The sequence below is a fragment of the Mus caroli genome, chromosome 13 (assembly GCF_900094665.2).
Source record: "Mus caroli chromosome 13, CAROLI_EIJ_v1.1, whole genome shotgun sequence".
In the NCBI taxonomy this organism is placed as follows: Eukaryota; Metazoa; Chordata; class Mammalia; order Rodentia; family Muridae; genus Mus; species Mus caroli.
In genome coordinates this window covers 68,825,631-68,841,445 of record NC_034582.1, presented here as the reverse complement: position 1 = coordinate 68,841,445, position 15,815 = coordinate 68,825,631, and the positions used below count along the sequence as shown (strand labels likewise).

At 44.3% G+C, this 15,815-nt stretch overlaps 1 protein-coding gene across 3 annotated transcripts in view; it reads left to right on the top strand.

Annotated features, from left to right (window-relative positions):
• Exoc3 (exocyst complex component 3) overlaps positions 1–15,694 on the top strand; it is a 38,108-nt gene extending 22,414 nt beyond the window's left edge. For all 3 annotated transcript variants that reach the window (XM_021180434.2, XM_029468259.1, XM_029468260.1), the window contains 7 exons: positions 1,904–2,004; positions 3,118–3,228; positions 3,311–3,461; positions 4,934–5,056; positions 11,322–11,483; positions 12,065–12,192; positions 13,224–15,694. In XM_021180434.2, coding sequence (XP_021036093.1) covers positions 1,904–2,004; positions 3,118–3,228; positions 3,311–3,461; positions 4,934–5,056; positions 11,322–11,483; positions 12,065–12,192; positions 13,224–13,395 — 948 coding nt within the window. In that variant the 3' untranslated portion in view covers positions 13,396–15,694. The remainder of the gene's footprint in view (positions 1–1,903; positions 2,005–3,117; positions 3,229–3,310; positions 3,462–4,933; positions 5,057–11,321; positions 11,484–12,064; positions 12,193–13,223) is intronic.
• Positions 15,695–15,815: the final 121 nt, after the last annotated feature.

The following is a 15,815-nucleotide window of genomic DNA, read 5'->3' as shown; positions in this document are numbered from 1 at the left end:
CCTCCCACTCAAATTTTGTTTTGTTTTTAATTTAATTTTATTTCTAACCCTGATTTTTTACATTCCATATTCCATTCCTCACCCCTCCCCATCCACCCTTTGACTGCTCCATATCCCACACCTCCTCCCCACCTCACCCCACCCCATCTCCACGTGGATGCCCCCACCTGACTTCTAAACTCCCTGGGTCCTCCAGTTTCTTGAGGGTTAGGTGCTTCATCTCTGAATGAACACAGACCTGGAAGTCCTCTACTGTATGTGTGTTGGGGGCCTCATATCAGCTGGTATATGCTGTCTGTTTGGTAGTCCAGTGTTTGAAAGATCTCAGGGGTCCTCCTACAGAATCGCCCTTCTCCTCAGCTTCTTCCAGCTTTTCCCCAACTCAACAACGGGGGTCAGCTGCTTCTGTCCATTGATTGGGTGCAAATAACTGCATCTGACTCTTTCAGCTGCTTGTTGGGTCCCTCAGAGGGCACTCATGATAGATCCCTTTTTGTGAGCTCTCCATAGCCTCTGTAATAGTGTCAGGCCCTGGGACCTCTCCTTGAGCTGGATCCCACTTTGAGCCTGTCATTGGACCTTCTTCTCCCCAGGCTCCTCTCCATTTTCAGCCCTGTAATTCTTTCAGACAGAAACAATTATGAGTCAGAAGTGTGACTGTGGAATGCCCACCACACAAATGTCCTGTCTTCTCACTGTCCCCCCCCCCCAATTTTTAAAGAATGATTGACTGTAGAGCTTTGGTGAAAGTCTGATATAATTTGTCTGTGAATCCATCTGATCCTAGACTTTTTATTATTATTTTAATTTTCTTATTTAGTATGAGTTGTTGACTTCTTGGTTTAACTTTGATGGTTTTGCTAAATCTAGAAATTAATTTCTTTTAGGTTTTTCATCTTAATGAAGTACAGAATTTTAAAGTATTCCCTTATAATAATCGGAATTTCTTTGGTATCTATTATATTGTTTCCCTGTTCATTTCTGATTCTGTAAGTTTGGATTCTTTCTTTTCTTTCTTTCTTTTCTTTCTTTCTTTCTTTCTTTCTTTCTTTCTTTCTTTCTTTTTCTGAATTCTGTTTTTCAAGTTCTGGACTGTCTTCAGCATTTCCATCATCCTTATATTTATATTTTCTTGGGCATTATTATTCAGGTATAAGTTCTTTGTACATAATTTCACTGAGCTGCTTCTTTGTGTCTTTTTTAAGTTCCTTGAGTTCTTTGATAAAGTTTATGTGTTCTTTTGAATTCTATTTCCTGAGGTTCATATAGGTAATTCTTATTGACAAACATTTCTATAAGGTGTGGTAGGTTTTGGAGGAGAGATAAAGGCTTGATCTTGCATATTGTTTGTGTTTTTGTGATGAATTCTGGGTGTATGGACTTGTTTTGTTAGTTCTGTGTCTGATATGACAGAGCAGGTTGGGGTAGCAGAAAGGCAGGTTGGGTCGGAGGTTGGAAATTGCTTGGCAGGAATGAAAAGCATGTGACAAAGGTGACTGGATTGCTATGAAGGATACGTGTCCTGGTCCAAGCTTGGGCTGGGGGTGTGAGAGTAGATCTGGCGCAGTGAGAGGTTGGATCTTGTGTGTTAGGGGTCTGTGAGTCAAGAGCAGGCAGAGTGGATTATGGGAGATGTCTAGAGGTTGTTTGAGGTGCAACAGGGGTGACCAGACTAGGTCAGGGAACTAGACAAGGGCTCCAGGCTAGATCTAGCAGGTTGGAGAAGATGTGTCAAGTAGAAAGAGTCAGGCAGACTAACCAGACCTTGGAGAAGGTTGTCCCAGATAGAATTTTATTAATGGAGACATTATTCTATGCTCTTGTGAGACTGTTTCACAATTCTTGATGCCCTGTTCTTTTGTACTATTGTTTTCTTTTTGTGTCTCCCTTTTTCAATCTTTAGATGTTCGAACAGAATCTTCAAGTTGCTGCTCAAATAAGTGAAGATTTGAAAACAAAGGTATTAGTGTTGTGTCTTCAGCAAATGAATTCTTTCCTAAGTAGGTATGTATTTTTGCCAGTAATCTAAATTACAAACTATGTGTTAAAATTAAGAGCAAAATTCGTTGATTCTAGGATGCTGTTATTAAAAGATTAGCCCCCTTTGTTGTTCAGAAATGTAAAAAGTATTTAAAAAGAAGATCAGATGGGGCATGTAACATACTGTTTCCCTTTGGGCCTTTTCCTGTGAATTGTTCACATAAAGATGTTCAAGTCTGCAGAAAAGAATCCCATGAGATCTGTTCTCCCATCATACAGCCCAAGTCTTCTAGGCCATCCTCACATGCCCTGTCTCTTATACTATTGCTCCCTTCTGTGCCTCCCTTCTATCACTGTGATGCCCAGATGTTGCTGTCCATGTCCTAGATTCTCTGTTATAACCACGACAACATCAGTCATGTAGTGGATATCTGACATCTCATATTAGAGTTTATGCTTTCTGTCGGGCAGCGGGTTGCAGGGAAATAAAGGGGTGGGAGAGAACCCGTGTCCTGCCAGAGCTCTGGCAGCTCAGTCAGCCCCTCCCGGGGCCCAAGGAAGAGGGCAGGGGGAGAGGGGGCACTGGGTGGTTCCCATGGGTGAGAGCCCTTGGTCTGGTCCGTGGCTGGAGTGCAGGAAGGTCTTCTGGAGGGAGGTTAGACACAGCTCTTTAGAGGAAAGCCCGCTCTGTTGCCCCAGCACATGTGAAATCAGAGGACAACTTTGTGCAGTTGGTTCTCTTTCTACCTTTATGTGAGTTTCAGGGATCTACCTCAGGTGGACAGGCTTTTGTGGCAAGTACCTTTACCTACTGAGTCATCTCTCTAGTCCTGTTATATGAGTTGTGGGGTGAACTGTTCATGAATTACTGAGATGCTTTCCTAGTTACAGTTATGTGTTTCACAATATCTTTATCTCAGAATACCAAACCATATTTCAAAGCCTGCTACAAAAATTATTTTTAAAATTCATTTAACATGATTGACTCTTTCTCCTCTATTATTAATATAGACTATTCAAAAGTATGCTTATGTTTAAAGACTCCTCTGATCCAAAAGTGGTGATATGAATTTCCTGACAGACATGATATCTACCTGGCACTGTAGACAGCTTTGGGATTCCCCAATGTGATTTCAGATACAAAGATGAAGCCCAGCTTTACAAAGAAGAGCACCTGAGAAACCGGCAACACCCACACTGTTATGTGCAGTACATGATTGCCATCATCAATAACTGCCAGACCTTCAAGTAAGTGCTGTGTAAGACAGAGCGGGACAGAGAGCATGCAAGCAGGTAGCTATTTCCCTGAAACCTTGATGTTTCCTTGCAGAGAATCCATCATCAGTCTGAAAAGGAAGTACCTAAAAACTGAAGCAGAGGAGGGCCTGTGTCTGAGTCAGCCAAGCATGGATGGGATTCTAGATGCCATTGCTAAGGAAGGCTGCAGCAGTCTGCTAGAGGAGGTCTTCCTGGATCTAGAGGTGAGCTTGGCTCCTCCACCCCTGGGGCTAGAGCATGGCGTGGAGCCGGGGGTTGGAGGGTTGCATGTTCTTCTTTGGACTACACTGTCACCTGCCACATGTAACTGCTATATGTGAGCTGCGATGTTCCCTTGCATCTGTACTAAGCTACAGTCAAAGGCTTGTCTGACTGCCTCCCTAGGCAAATTCAGATAAAGGATCCAGGAAGTGATTAGGTATCAAACAGTAGAAAAGTCAGGATAAATCAAGTATGCGGAAACCAATAAGAAAACTCAGCTGCGAGTACACAGGTCATATAAACCAACCTCACAAAACTCCACCGTATAACACACCCAAAATCACTAACAAAACAATTTTCATTCATACCAAAAGCATAGTGCACCATAAACAAATAGGACCACTTTGGAACACAGATAGCAGCATAGTTAAATGCCTTAGCAGAAATCACCTTATATTAAAAAAATAAAACTGACCATCTGTGGGTCTTGCTGCAAAGGAATCCTTTTTTTTAAAATCATGCCTCACTGAGTTTAGATCCTCAGAACCCATGAGTATGGCCATGAATGCCTGTAACCCCAGAGCTATGGGGAGTAGAGAAAGGACCACTGGGCTTGCTGGACATCCAGAGTAGCTAAATGGTAAACTCCAGGTTCAGTGAGAGATGCGTCTCAAGAAGGTAAGGTGGGAGTGATGGAACAGGCCACCTGCATCCTCTGGCCTCTTTGTAGGGCACAGACATCAGCTGAGAATAGACTTGTCTCAGGGTTATTGAAAAAGAAGAGATTGTACAAAAGTAGACAAAAGGTACAAATGACCTTTACCCAGAAAGAGATTACTGGAGTCTAAACATGAGCCAGACATCCATCTGCTGGCACTAGAGAAACATAGATCCATACTTAGTGTGAGCTGTTGCTTAGCCTGGTGTCAGGGATTGAAAACACTCCTCTCCTCGGTGGGGAGCACAGTGCCTGGCTTTGCTCCGGGTAGAACTGATTCTGCAGCTTTTCGAATGAAGCTTGGATGTGTTTATCAGAGTTTTAATTTGCATACTCTTTGACTCAGGAATTCAACCTAAAGGGATTTCACTTGCAAAATACAAAGTCACTATAACATTTTTTATAGTCAGAAGTGTAAAAAATATATAAATGTATATCAGAGAATTGAGTGGATAAATTATGACATATTCATATAATATATTGCTATTAAAGGTTAAAAACCAACATTTACATATATAACCTGTTGTTAGGAATGGCTTTTAGGAAGCTTGTATGTATAATATAAAGCTCCTAAATTTAAAGTGCAGATTTGCAGATTATGTAAAAGTAAACTTATTTTGTTTAACCTGAGAATATCACTGCCACAATCAGGAAATCTGTGTGCCCCCCCCACCCCCCCAGGGAGTGACCACTCTGAGGTAGGGGTGATCCCAGGGTGCCAGGTAAAGATTTAAGTGATCACCTTGTGCTTTTCAGCAACATCTGAATGAGCTGATGACAAAGAAGTGGTTGTTAGGGTCAAACGCTGTGGACATCATCTGTGTCACTGTAGAAGACTACTTCAATGACTTTGCCAAAATTAAAAAGCCATATAAAAAGGTAAGCAAATGGGGTTTAGTGCACTGGAGCCTACCTCCCATCTGGATTATAATCCAATGCCCAAATAGCTTTCTCCTTATGGTTACATGCCAGCACTGATGTAATCTAAGAGTGTAAGGTAATGGGCTTGTATATAGATTGAAATGTTCTTTTGAGGAGCAATGTTTTGAATGTAGCCAAACTTTACTCCTTTTTTATGGTTAATTCTTTTTTTTTATTAGATATTTTCTTATTTACATTTCTAATGCTATCCCGAAAGTTCCCTGTACCCTCCCCCCACCCTGCTCCCCTACCCACCCACTCCCACTTCTTGGCCCTGGCGTTCCCCTGTACTGGGGCATATAAAGTTTGCAAGACCAAGGGGCCTCTCTTCCCAATGATGGCTGACTGGGCCATCTTCTGCTACATATGCAGCTAGAGACATGAGCTCTGGGTTAATTCTTTTTTTACAAATTGGTTATTTTATTTATTTACATTTCAAATGTTATCCCTCTTCTCGGTTTCCCTTCCACAAACCCCTCTCCCTTCCCCCTCTCCCTGCCTCTATGAGGGTACTCCCCAACCCATCCAATTCCACCTCACCACCCTAGCATTTCCCTATGCTGGGGTATCAAGCTTTCACAGGACCAAGGGCCTCCCCTCCAGCAGAGGCAATCCTCTGCTACATATGCAGCTAGAGCCATGGGTTCCTCCATGTGTACTCTTTGGTGGTGGTTTAATCCCTGGGAGCTCTGGGGAGGTGTGGTTAGTTGATATTGTTCTTTCTATGGGGCTGCAAACCCCTTCAGCTCCTTCAGTCCTTCCCCTAACTCCTCCATTGGGGTCTCCTGCTCAGTCCAATGGTTGGCTGCAAACATCTGCATCTATATTGGTCAGGCTCTGGAAGAGCCTCTCAGGAGACAGCTATACCAGGCTCCTTGTCAGCAAGAGCTTCTGGGTATCAGCAATAGTGTCTAGGTTTGGTATCTGCATATGGGTTGGATCTCCAGGTGGGTCAGTCTCTGGATGGCCTTGCCTTCAGTCTCTGCTCCACTCTTTGTCCCTGTATTTCCTTTAGACAGAAGCAATTCTGGGTTAGTATTTTTGAGATCAGTGGGTAGCCCCATCCCTCAACCAGGGGCTGGGCCTAACTACTGAGTACGGTCTCTACAGGTTCTCTCTCACCTTTGTTGTGTATTTCAGCTAATGTCATCTCCTTTGGGTCCTGAGAGCCTCTTGCTTTCCTAGCATCTGGGACTTTCTAGTCACTATCTCCAGTTGCCATCCCCCACTGCCACATACTTCTGTTCAATTTCCTGCCCCACTTTTTCCCTCTCCTTCCCAAGTCCCTTCCTCCCCCTACCTCCCATGATTATCTTGTTCCCTCTTCTAAGAAGGACTGAAACATCCACACTTTGCTCTTCCTTCTTGAGCTTCATATGGTCTGTGAGTTATATCGTGAGTATTCTGAACTTTTTGCCTAATATCCACTTATCAGTAGTACATACCATGTGTGTTCTTTTGTGAATGGGTTACCTCACTTAAGATGATATTTTCTAGTTCCATCTATTTGACTGCGAATTTCATGAAGTCATTGTTTTTTATAGCTGAATAGTAGTACTCCATTGTGTAACTATATTATATTTTCTGGATCCATTCCTCTGTTGAGGGACATCTGGGTTGTTTCCAGCTTCTGGCTATTCTAAATAAGGCTGCTATGAAAATCGTGGACCATGTGTCCTTGGAGCATCTTTTGGGTATATGGCCAGGAGTGGTATAGCTGGGTCCTCAGGTAGTATTATTTCCAATTTTCTGAAGAACTGCAAAAGTATTTTACAGAGTGGTTGAACGAGCTTACAATCCCACCAGCAATGGAAGAGTGTTCCTCTTTCTCCACATCCTCCCCAGCCTCTGCTCTCACCTGAGTTTTTGTTCTTAGCCATTCTGACTGGTGTGAGGTGGAATATCAGGATCATTTTGATTTGCATTTCCCTGATGACTAAAGATGTTGAACATTTCTTTAGGTGCTTCTTGGCCATTCAAAATTCCTCAGTTGAGAATTCTTTGTTTAGCTCTGTACCCAATTTTGTAATAGGGTTATTTGCCTCTCTGGAGTCTTAACGTCTTGAGTTCTTTGAAAATATTGGATATTAGCCCTCTATAGGATGTAGGGTTGGTAAAGATCTTTTCCCAATCTGTAGGTTGCCTGTTTGCCCTGTTGACAGTGTCCTTTGCCTTACAGAGGCTTTTCAATTTTATGAGATACCAATTGTCTATAGTTGATCTTAGAGCCTGGGCTATTGGTGTTCTGTTCAGGAAATGGCTAATTCTTTTTTGGAGGGGAATCATACAGAATCTTTTCTTACCCAAGATCATGAAAATTATTTTGAAAGTCAGCTATAAAAGTAGTCTTAGGGGCTATAGAGATGGCTCAGTGGTTAAGAGCACTGGTTGTTCTTCCAGAGATCCTGAGTTCAATTCCCATCAAGTACATGGTGGCTCACAACCATCTATAATGGGATCTGATGTCATCGTCTGATATGGGGATGTACAGGAAGACACAGCACTCATCTATATAAATAAATAAATCTTTAAAAAAATAAAAAATAAAAAAGTAGTCTTAGAGATCCTCCCACCATGATTCCACATGGTGCAGGGCGGGAAAAGACTCTCAGAGGCCAGCCTGACACCAAGGGAATGAGGTGTAGGTGGACAGAGGTACATAGAGGCCCTCCTGCTACCTCGCCATGAGACTTGGGAGGGGAAAATCCAGAGTCCTGCCAGCCGGTCAGGCATGGGAGCCACCACAATGTGCAAGTATGTGGTGGACAGATGAGAGAGAAAGAAAAGTGAAGAACATTATAAAGAGAGATGGAACTGGAGATTGAGGATGAAGAGGAATAGCCTGTTGTGAGTAGCCAGGCCCGCTACTTGAGGCTATGGTGAAGTCCCAGCCCAAGCTGCTGCTGAGAGCCCTGTCTGGGTGACCATGGGTGGACAGTAGCAGGAGTCATCAGTATTGATGTTTGTGGTTCATATTACCACTAAAGACCAAGGGGAAGTACTTGGTCTGGGCAGCCACCTGGAACCATGTAGATGTCCAAGGGCTGTGCAGAACTGGCCCCACCTTTCACTGGCTGAAGCACTTGGAAGAGCAGGCCCCACACTTTGTCTGGGCAGCATAGTGGAGCTGGCCCTCATGGCAAGGGTGGAGGTGTGAGGGTGGTGATAGACTGGAACATCTGACCCTACCACTTGTCTGCAATGAGGTGGCACAGTATGGAGGTAAAAGTATCTTTTATTTGCCTGATGTAATTATTGTCTCAGAGGTTTACTGCCTGTCTGCTAACCTAGGTCTAGTCCTGGAAGCTTCTAGCCTCTGTACAATCTAATCTAGGCCTAGAATGTTAATGTGTTTTCAGCCTCTGAGACTTCCTGCTGAATACTCTTACCATTTCTAGTTCTTTCTGATCTCTGGCTGGCTGGTTCATCTCAGCTATTCTTGCTCAAACTCTTTTCCAAGCTGACTGATTCAAACTGGCTTTTCTTAGTTTCTGACTTAATTACTCTGCTTGGCCTCATACTGACTTTGGCAATCTGTTCTAATCTTCTGACTCCTCATTCTCTGTCTTGTTCTGTCTTTACCTGTGTCTCTATTGTTCTGCCTCTGCCACCTGTCTCTGTACAACTCTCCTGGTAAAACTGCCCCCTCCCTCTCTCTGCACTGCTCTCTCTAAGCCTCAGTTTTCCCTCTGTTCTTGTTAGAGTTGGAGATATCCTATTCTGTAAAATCTTTCTCTGATTAGTCACTTTGTCTGCCTCTCGAACATCAATTTCAAATATGGGTGCATCCTTCTACAAACTAACTGTACCTTCACTTTTTGGGATTAAAGGTATGTACTGAGGGCATGTCTACATTCTAGCTAGATCACACATAGACCTAAAAGGTCTTTGGATATGATCAGAGCAGCTAGGTTGCTGGATTAAAATTCCCCTACATACCCCCTACTCTCACCCCTTGCCACCTGCATCACTCAGAGCAGAACAGGTCCTGAGTCTTGGAAAGCACAGCAAAGCAGACCTGGAGAAGGGGCACAGGTGAGCCACCATGAGGGTGAGAGCAAGGGAAAGCAGGCCCCACTTGTCTGCCTTGAAGTGGTGAGATGATGTGGATATGGGAGTGGTTACACACATACACACACACACACACACACACACACACACACTCACTCACCTCCTGTGGCAGTTGGGAGAGCTGGAGAACTCGCCCTAGTGATGTGGGTGTGGGAGAGCTAAGCCCCTGACCAACTCAGCTACCATCCAGTCCTAGATCCTGGACTTTGAGTTAGACCACCCCAAAATCTACCTCATTTCTGAACTGCTGGAGCTTGTGAAAGGGCCATTCTTGCTGTTCCAAAGCTGCAGGATCTCCATGACACAAGGCAACAGCAGAATAACTGGGAGGAGTTGCAGTAAGAATTCTGTATTGATGGTGTGACAGAAGCCAGAATATCAAACCATTGCAAGTGAAGATGTGTGGACAAAGGGATATACTGTGGGATACACTGGCATACTATAGCTTCCATGACAAGATATTTTCTATGCTTGTTTTGCTTATTTTTTGTTTGCTTTTTATTTTATTTTGTGGGGCATTACAAGGGCACGGGGCAGATACAGGGAGTAGGGAGATGAGTGGAACTGGGGTGCATGATGTGAAACTTGCAGAGAATCATTAACATTTTTTTAAAGTAGTCTTGAACTTGTATGTTTACATTCCAGCAGTTATGTGTTGTTTTTAAATATTGTAGTTGCTTATTTTTTCAAAATTAACAGGTTTTTATCTTTTTACTTTGTTTCCTTCAAGCATTTCTGTGTTGGTTTTTTAGCAGGGTCTGACTGCCAGATACAGAGTTTGGGCCTGTTTGTTTCTAACCATGTTAGAGCTTGTCCTTGCCGGCTGTCTTAATAGTTTATCTCCTGGTACATTTTGATCTCTGATTTTTATTTCATATGTAGATGATGGGTCTAAGGAAGAAAGAAACTATATACACTCTCAGGCATATCTTAGCGCCAGTCTCAGCCTGCTTACAGCTTAATTTAGTTAGTGATGTGTGCTTCTTTGTCTTCCATGGAGTCTTGTGGGAGTCCAGTGTGATAGTGTGCCTGCAACTCCTGTGGTCATTCTTGAGATTCCATTTGGACTAGGGACAATTGACCACCCGTCACATAGGGAGCTGACTCCAAAGCAGAGGCTACAACCAACAGCCATCACATCAGTGGGTGTACAATTAAAGGATCTGACTTAAGTATCTCCTCAGTAAGGCTCCCTCACCGCCATAGAGGGAATCTAATCTCTTCAACAAGCCAGCTTCCCTGTTATTTTTACCATGTTAGTTCTAGACTTTCCCTTTGCTTTGTAATGCTCCAGAGGTATATTTCTTCATTTGAGTCTTTCCTGAGGATTCCCAAGATATTTGGCCTGTGATTTTTGGGTTTTTTGTTAGCTGAGGGTGCAGGGTGGTGGTGGTGGTGGTGGTGGGTTTTGGTTTTCCGCTACTCTGCTTGTGGATGAGGTACTGCTGTTGGACTCCATCTAAGCTAAGCTCCTCCTGCTAACCCATCCTGTCAGTCAAGAGACCAAAGCTTGTTTAGCTCAGGCAGTTCCTCTACTGCAGCCCCACTTTGTATTAGGTTGAGAGCCTCAGGATCAGGCAAAGTTGGACCTTCTAAGGGAGTTGGCCCTGAGACTAGGGCACACATCAATCCACTGCTGGCTTGGTGTTTGTTCACTGGGTCTCTGAAGCTCATTTGTAGATAATTTGGTGCCCTAGAAAGATGATGCTGGAAGCAAGCTCTCCAAGAGTCTTAAATCTGTCTGAATTTTAGATGGAATATAAGCATCAAGAATACACGGGTTATGTGTGGGTCCCTCCTTGCCTCTGTGTATGTGCTGTGCTGCCAGCTGGCCTATCATAACTCCTGTCACCATGTGAACACAGGAGAGTCCAAAACTTTATGGTGAAATTCACACATGTGTAATTTACTGTACTTACTTTAAAATCCTACAAAATATATAGCCAGGTGTAGTATTCTAGAGGCTGAGACAGGAGGATTATTGTGAGTTTGAGGCTAGCTTGAGCTATATAGCTAGACCATGTCTCAACAGGAAAAAAAAAAAAATCCAACTAAGTTGTTGGAAATAAGGACGTACACCAGCCTGTTTGTAGGTCATCTTAGGTGAGAACATCTGTGTGGAATCTGCTACTGACTACATGTTTTTCCACAGAGGATGACAGCTGAGGCACACAGACGTGTGGTGGTGGAATACCTGCGGGCTGTCATGCAGAAGCGTATTTCCTTTCGGAGTGCTGAAGAGCGCAAGGAGGGTGCCGAGAAGATGGTCAGAGAGGCTGAACAGCTCCGCTTCCTGTTCCGGAAGCTGGCATCTGTGAGTATTGAAAGGGGCTAAACTCAGGAGGGGTGCGTATCAGGTTACTGAGTTATCTAGTAGCTCGCTTTTTGTTCCTATGCCTGGACTGTTTAGGCCAGAGGATGGGATCCAGGAACATCAGGAACCAGTGGCCAGTTAGTTCTGTCTATCAAGAAGAAGGTCTAGGTCAAGAGCCTGCCCAGCTTCCCAGCTGATAAGTGCATTTCCACAGAGGCTGACACTTGGTTAAGGCAACTCTCAAGATTTTTGTAATGGCAGCCCATGTATAATTTCATGAAGTAATGTATTTCTTCCTGTCCCTCTGTTCTCGATGATTCTGGTTGCCACCCATTAATCTCCTTGACTCAAGTGTCCATAACTCGATACTCCTCACACCAGGCCTTTTCTCTGGCTGCAGACCAACCAAATCACCTGAGCTTGGCCCCTGACCTGTACTCAGAATGAGTGAATCTTGGGGTGTTTACATAGAAGAGCAAGGTGCCCAGCCTGAAAGCAGCTTTGGAGATGTCAACATCAAATTGGCATGACTGCAAGAAATAGAGTTGAGGGCTGTTCCTTACCCTGCTGCTGTTTTCCAGGGATTTGGTGAGGATGCAGATGGACACTGTGATACAATTGTTGCAGTGGCAGAGGTCATTAAGCTCACGGACCCTTCTCTGCTCTACCTAGAAGTCTCAACTCTGGTCAGCAAATATCCAGACATCAGGTAAAGGCTGAGTATCTTTCCATCAGCAAGAAGCACAACATGCCATTCCTAGGAAGGTGATCTGTGAGCATCAGAAGTCAGACCATGCAGGCCAACTAGTTGTGAAAAGAAAGGTGGTCAGGGCTCTGGTGGTAAGGGTGCAGCAAGGAGTCATCGGCGCAGTCTTCCACCAGCCCTGCTTGATGTTAGCAGAGTCTGGCTGAGGTTTGTACATTTGCCTTGTAGCCAACTTGCTTGCCTGAATAAATAGTAGACAGAAGGCAGCCCTAACTCTACAAGGTGTTTGCCTGAATGAATAGTGGACAGAAGGCAGCTCTTAACTGTTCAAGGTGTATGGTGTTGGGAAGGATTGAGTGTTACATCTTTGATTGGTGAAGTGAGGAAGATTGTGACCCCTGGAACTATCTAAACCCCATGATCTAAGGAAGGAAGCAGACTTGTATTTGGCTAGGACGTCCTCACATATATGTGCACTCAGTATCAGACTGAGGAAAGGGATATCTAGTCCATGTCCCTCTACCTGCTGTGCTGGCTCCAGACCCCAGGCCCTGCCTTTGTGACCTCCATTCTAAGAACCTGCCACATCCTCTAAGGATGAGCATGGCTAAGTTGTCTCATTGCCACTGTTAGAAGAGCAAGAGTCATAAACCCTCCAGAGTCACCCTTCTCTGGTAAGCATTCTTGACACCAGTAGTTAGAACAGAATTGTAGAAGTTCTTTTACACTGGGCTGTGGTGGTGCATGCCTTTAATCCCAGCACTCGGGAGGCAGAGGCAGGCAGATTTCTGAGTTCGAGGCCAGCCTGGGCTACAGAGTGAGTTCCAGGACAGCCAGGGCTACAGAGAGAAACACTGTCTCGAAAAACCAAAAAAAAAAAAGACGACGAAGTTCTTTTTCAGGGAGAAGGTAAGATGAAATGTTGGGTGCCTCTCTTCTGTAAAAGAAGAGCTGTTCTTTGTGGCTCTGAGCATCACCGGTGGGGACTGAGGGAGCTGAGAAGATGGAGGTTCACGCTGCCTTCTCTCCCACAGAGATGACCACATTGGTGCACTGCTGGCACTGCGTGGAGATGCCAGCCGGGACATGAAACAGACCATCATGGAGACACTGGAGCAGGGCCCCATGCAAGCAAGCCCCAACTATGTACCCATCTTCAAGGAGATTGTTGTGCCCAGTCTGAACGTGGCAAAGCTCCTTAAGTAGCCCTGTCCTCCCTGCTGCCCTATGTATCTTTACTGTGTGGCTGTCCTGTTGTCACCATATTAAACCAAAAGTCCGTCTCTAGGTGCTTGGTGTGATGTCAGTTACACGTTCCTGTCTTCTGTGGCATCACACTGTTCTCTACTATGAGAAAAAAAGATGTGTGATGGGCATCCCCTTTTCTTCCCTGTTGAAGTCTTGCTCTGCTTCATTAGCACTTGGAACCTCTGCCACTTAATTAAAGGAAAAGAAAGCCAGGAAGCTCTTCATTCCTAGTTGTAGGTTCTTCTGACTGGCTGTGACACAGCCACGTCCAGAGGCTTCAGGAGGTCATCAGATCTCAGCTCATGGATGGTTGTCCTCTTGTTCCAGAGCTCCAGGGACTACCTTAAATTTAACAAAGTTGGAGGCCCCTATAGAGGATGTCCACGTGACCTTGTACCACATGGCCATTCTTGAATGTGTAGACTAATGGAATATTTTCTTTCTACTCTTGATGACAGTGTTAACATTCTGATTTTATTTCATTCTTACAAAGTGTAAAAAATATCACAAATAACCCCTTTTCTAAGTGGAACTAAGTAAAAATTCCTCTGGAACTCAGAAGAAACATGAATTTCCTACAGGGACTGGCTGGTATTGTTTTGATCCAGGCCCTGCTCGACAATCCACTCAGTGTGAGTGACAGCTGGGCAGTGAAATGTACACTGAAAAGTATTGACAAATAGCAATGACCTTTGTGACAAAAGATGCTTGTGTCTCCACTGAGGTTTCTCAGTGTAGGCTGCTGCTGGGTGTGTAGGGTAGACATTAAAATGACCACGGGAATACCCACATGGTTAATCCCATTTGGCTCTCAGGCCTTAGAGGTCAACAGAGGACAGGGGAAATCATATTTGTGAACAGTGGGTAGTAGAATCATGGAGACAGGATAGGAATTGTTAGAAGTCAAGCGATAGTACCAGGCTATGTACTAATGGGTAGACAGTGTTCAGTAAGATACAGGGAAAGTATGGCCAAGAACCTTTTTAGAAGACACCTATGTACAGGATTAGATAGACTATTCCAATGAGTGGATTGTGCCTGCATATATCAGAGCTTACATTGTATGCTTCCTGAACAGGGCTGTGTGGCTGCCATTTGCCAGACAGGGAAGTGTTTTGAGAGAGAATAGTGAGCAGGTTATTGATTCCATGAAATGAGCTGTTAGACATGAAAGGGTGTCTTGCAGGTTAGCCAGGTCCCTTGACTGTTGTAGATTCTTTGGCTGTGATGAGACACCACAGCCACGGCAACTCTTATAAACGAAAGCATTTAACTGGGGACTTGCTTACAGTTTCAAAGGTTTAGTCCATTGTCATAATGGAGAGGAGCAGAGCATCATACAGTTGGGTACTGGAGCAATAGCTGAGAGCTGTTCTGAAGGCACAGGCAGACAGATGACAGACAGACTGACTCTGAGCTTGACATGGGTGTTTGAAACTGCAGAGCTCATCCCTACCTCCTGACACACTTCTCCAATATGGCCACCTCCTAATCCTTTCAAATAGTTCCACTCTGTGGTGACTAAGCATTGAAGTATATGAGCCTGTGGAGGCCATTCTTATTCACACCACCATATTGGCTTTATTCAGTTGGGTCCAGGATAAGTAGATGTTCTAGGTCATGCTGGATCACCAGTGAGATGGAGAAGCAGCTATGAGATTGATGCTGTTTCATTCCCCTTTCCTCGTATCTGTTGATGCGCAGTTCAGGTTGATGAATGAGCTCCCTCTAAAGAAGGAAAGGACGGACATCCTAGACACTTGAGTTCAGGATGTCAGAACCAGGCCACCTCAACAAAGTCCTTTAATGCAGAGTTCAGGGAGAGCTGAACAAGCAGAGCCACATTGGGTCACTTCCTTTCTTACTGCAGTGGAATGAATTGTGACTTCTAAAAAGAAAGATTGAGGTCTTAACCTTAGAAGCCTGAATCAGACTTGGGTTGAAAGTAGAATCATTGCAGGTGTGATGTAACTTAAGGTATTCAGTCACATGGAAATAGTGTGAGTACTTGCACTGGAGATGCCAGCAGCCCTCAAAACCAAAAAGAGGCCTGGGAGGACTCCTTTCCTGACTCCTGGCATGAAGCAGACTTTGTGACTCCCACAGTGTTCTTTGCTAGTTTACCCATTATATCTGCTTTAAGATGACATAAACTTAGCAGTTGAGATTCCTCTTGTAAACAGCCAGTGTCTGGGGATTCTGCTTTGATATGCAATTTTAAGTGATCTAAAATTAAAATAAAAAGTGTGTTGCAGGACCTCTAGAGCTCATGTTTAACAGCCTCTGCCACACACCTCTGCCTTGGACTGTCCTTCCCCTGACCTACGGAGACCCTCCTTGGTGCCCTTCCTTCTGACTGAGAAGAAGAATGCACTCTG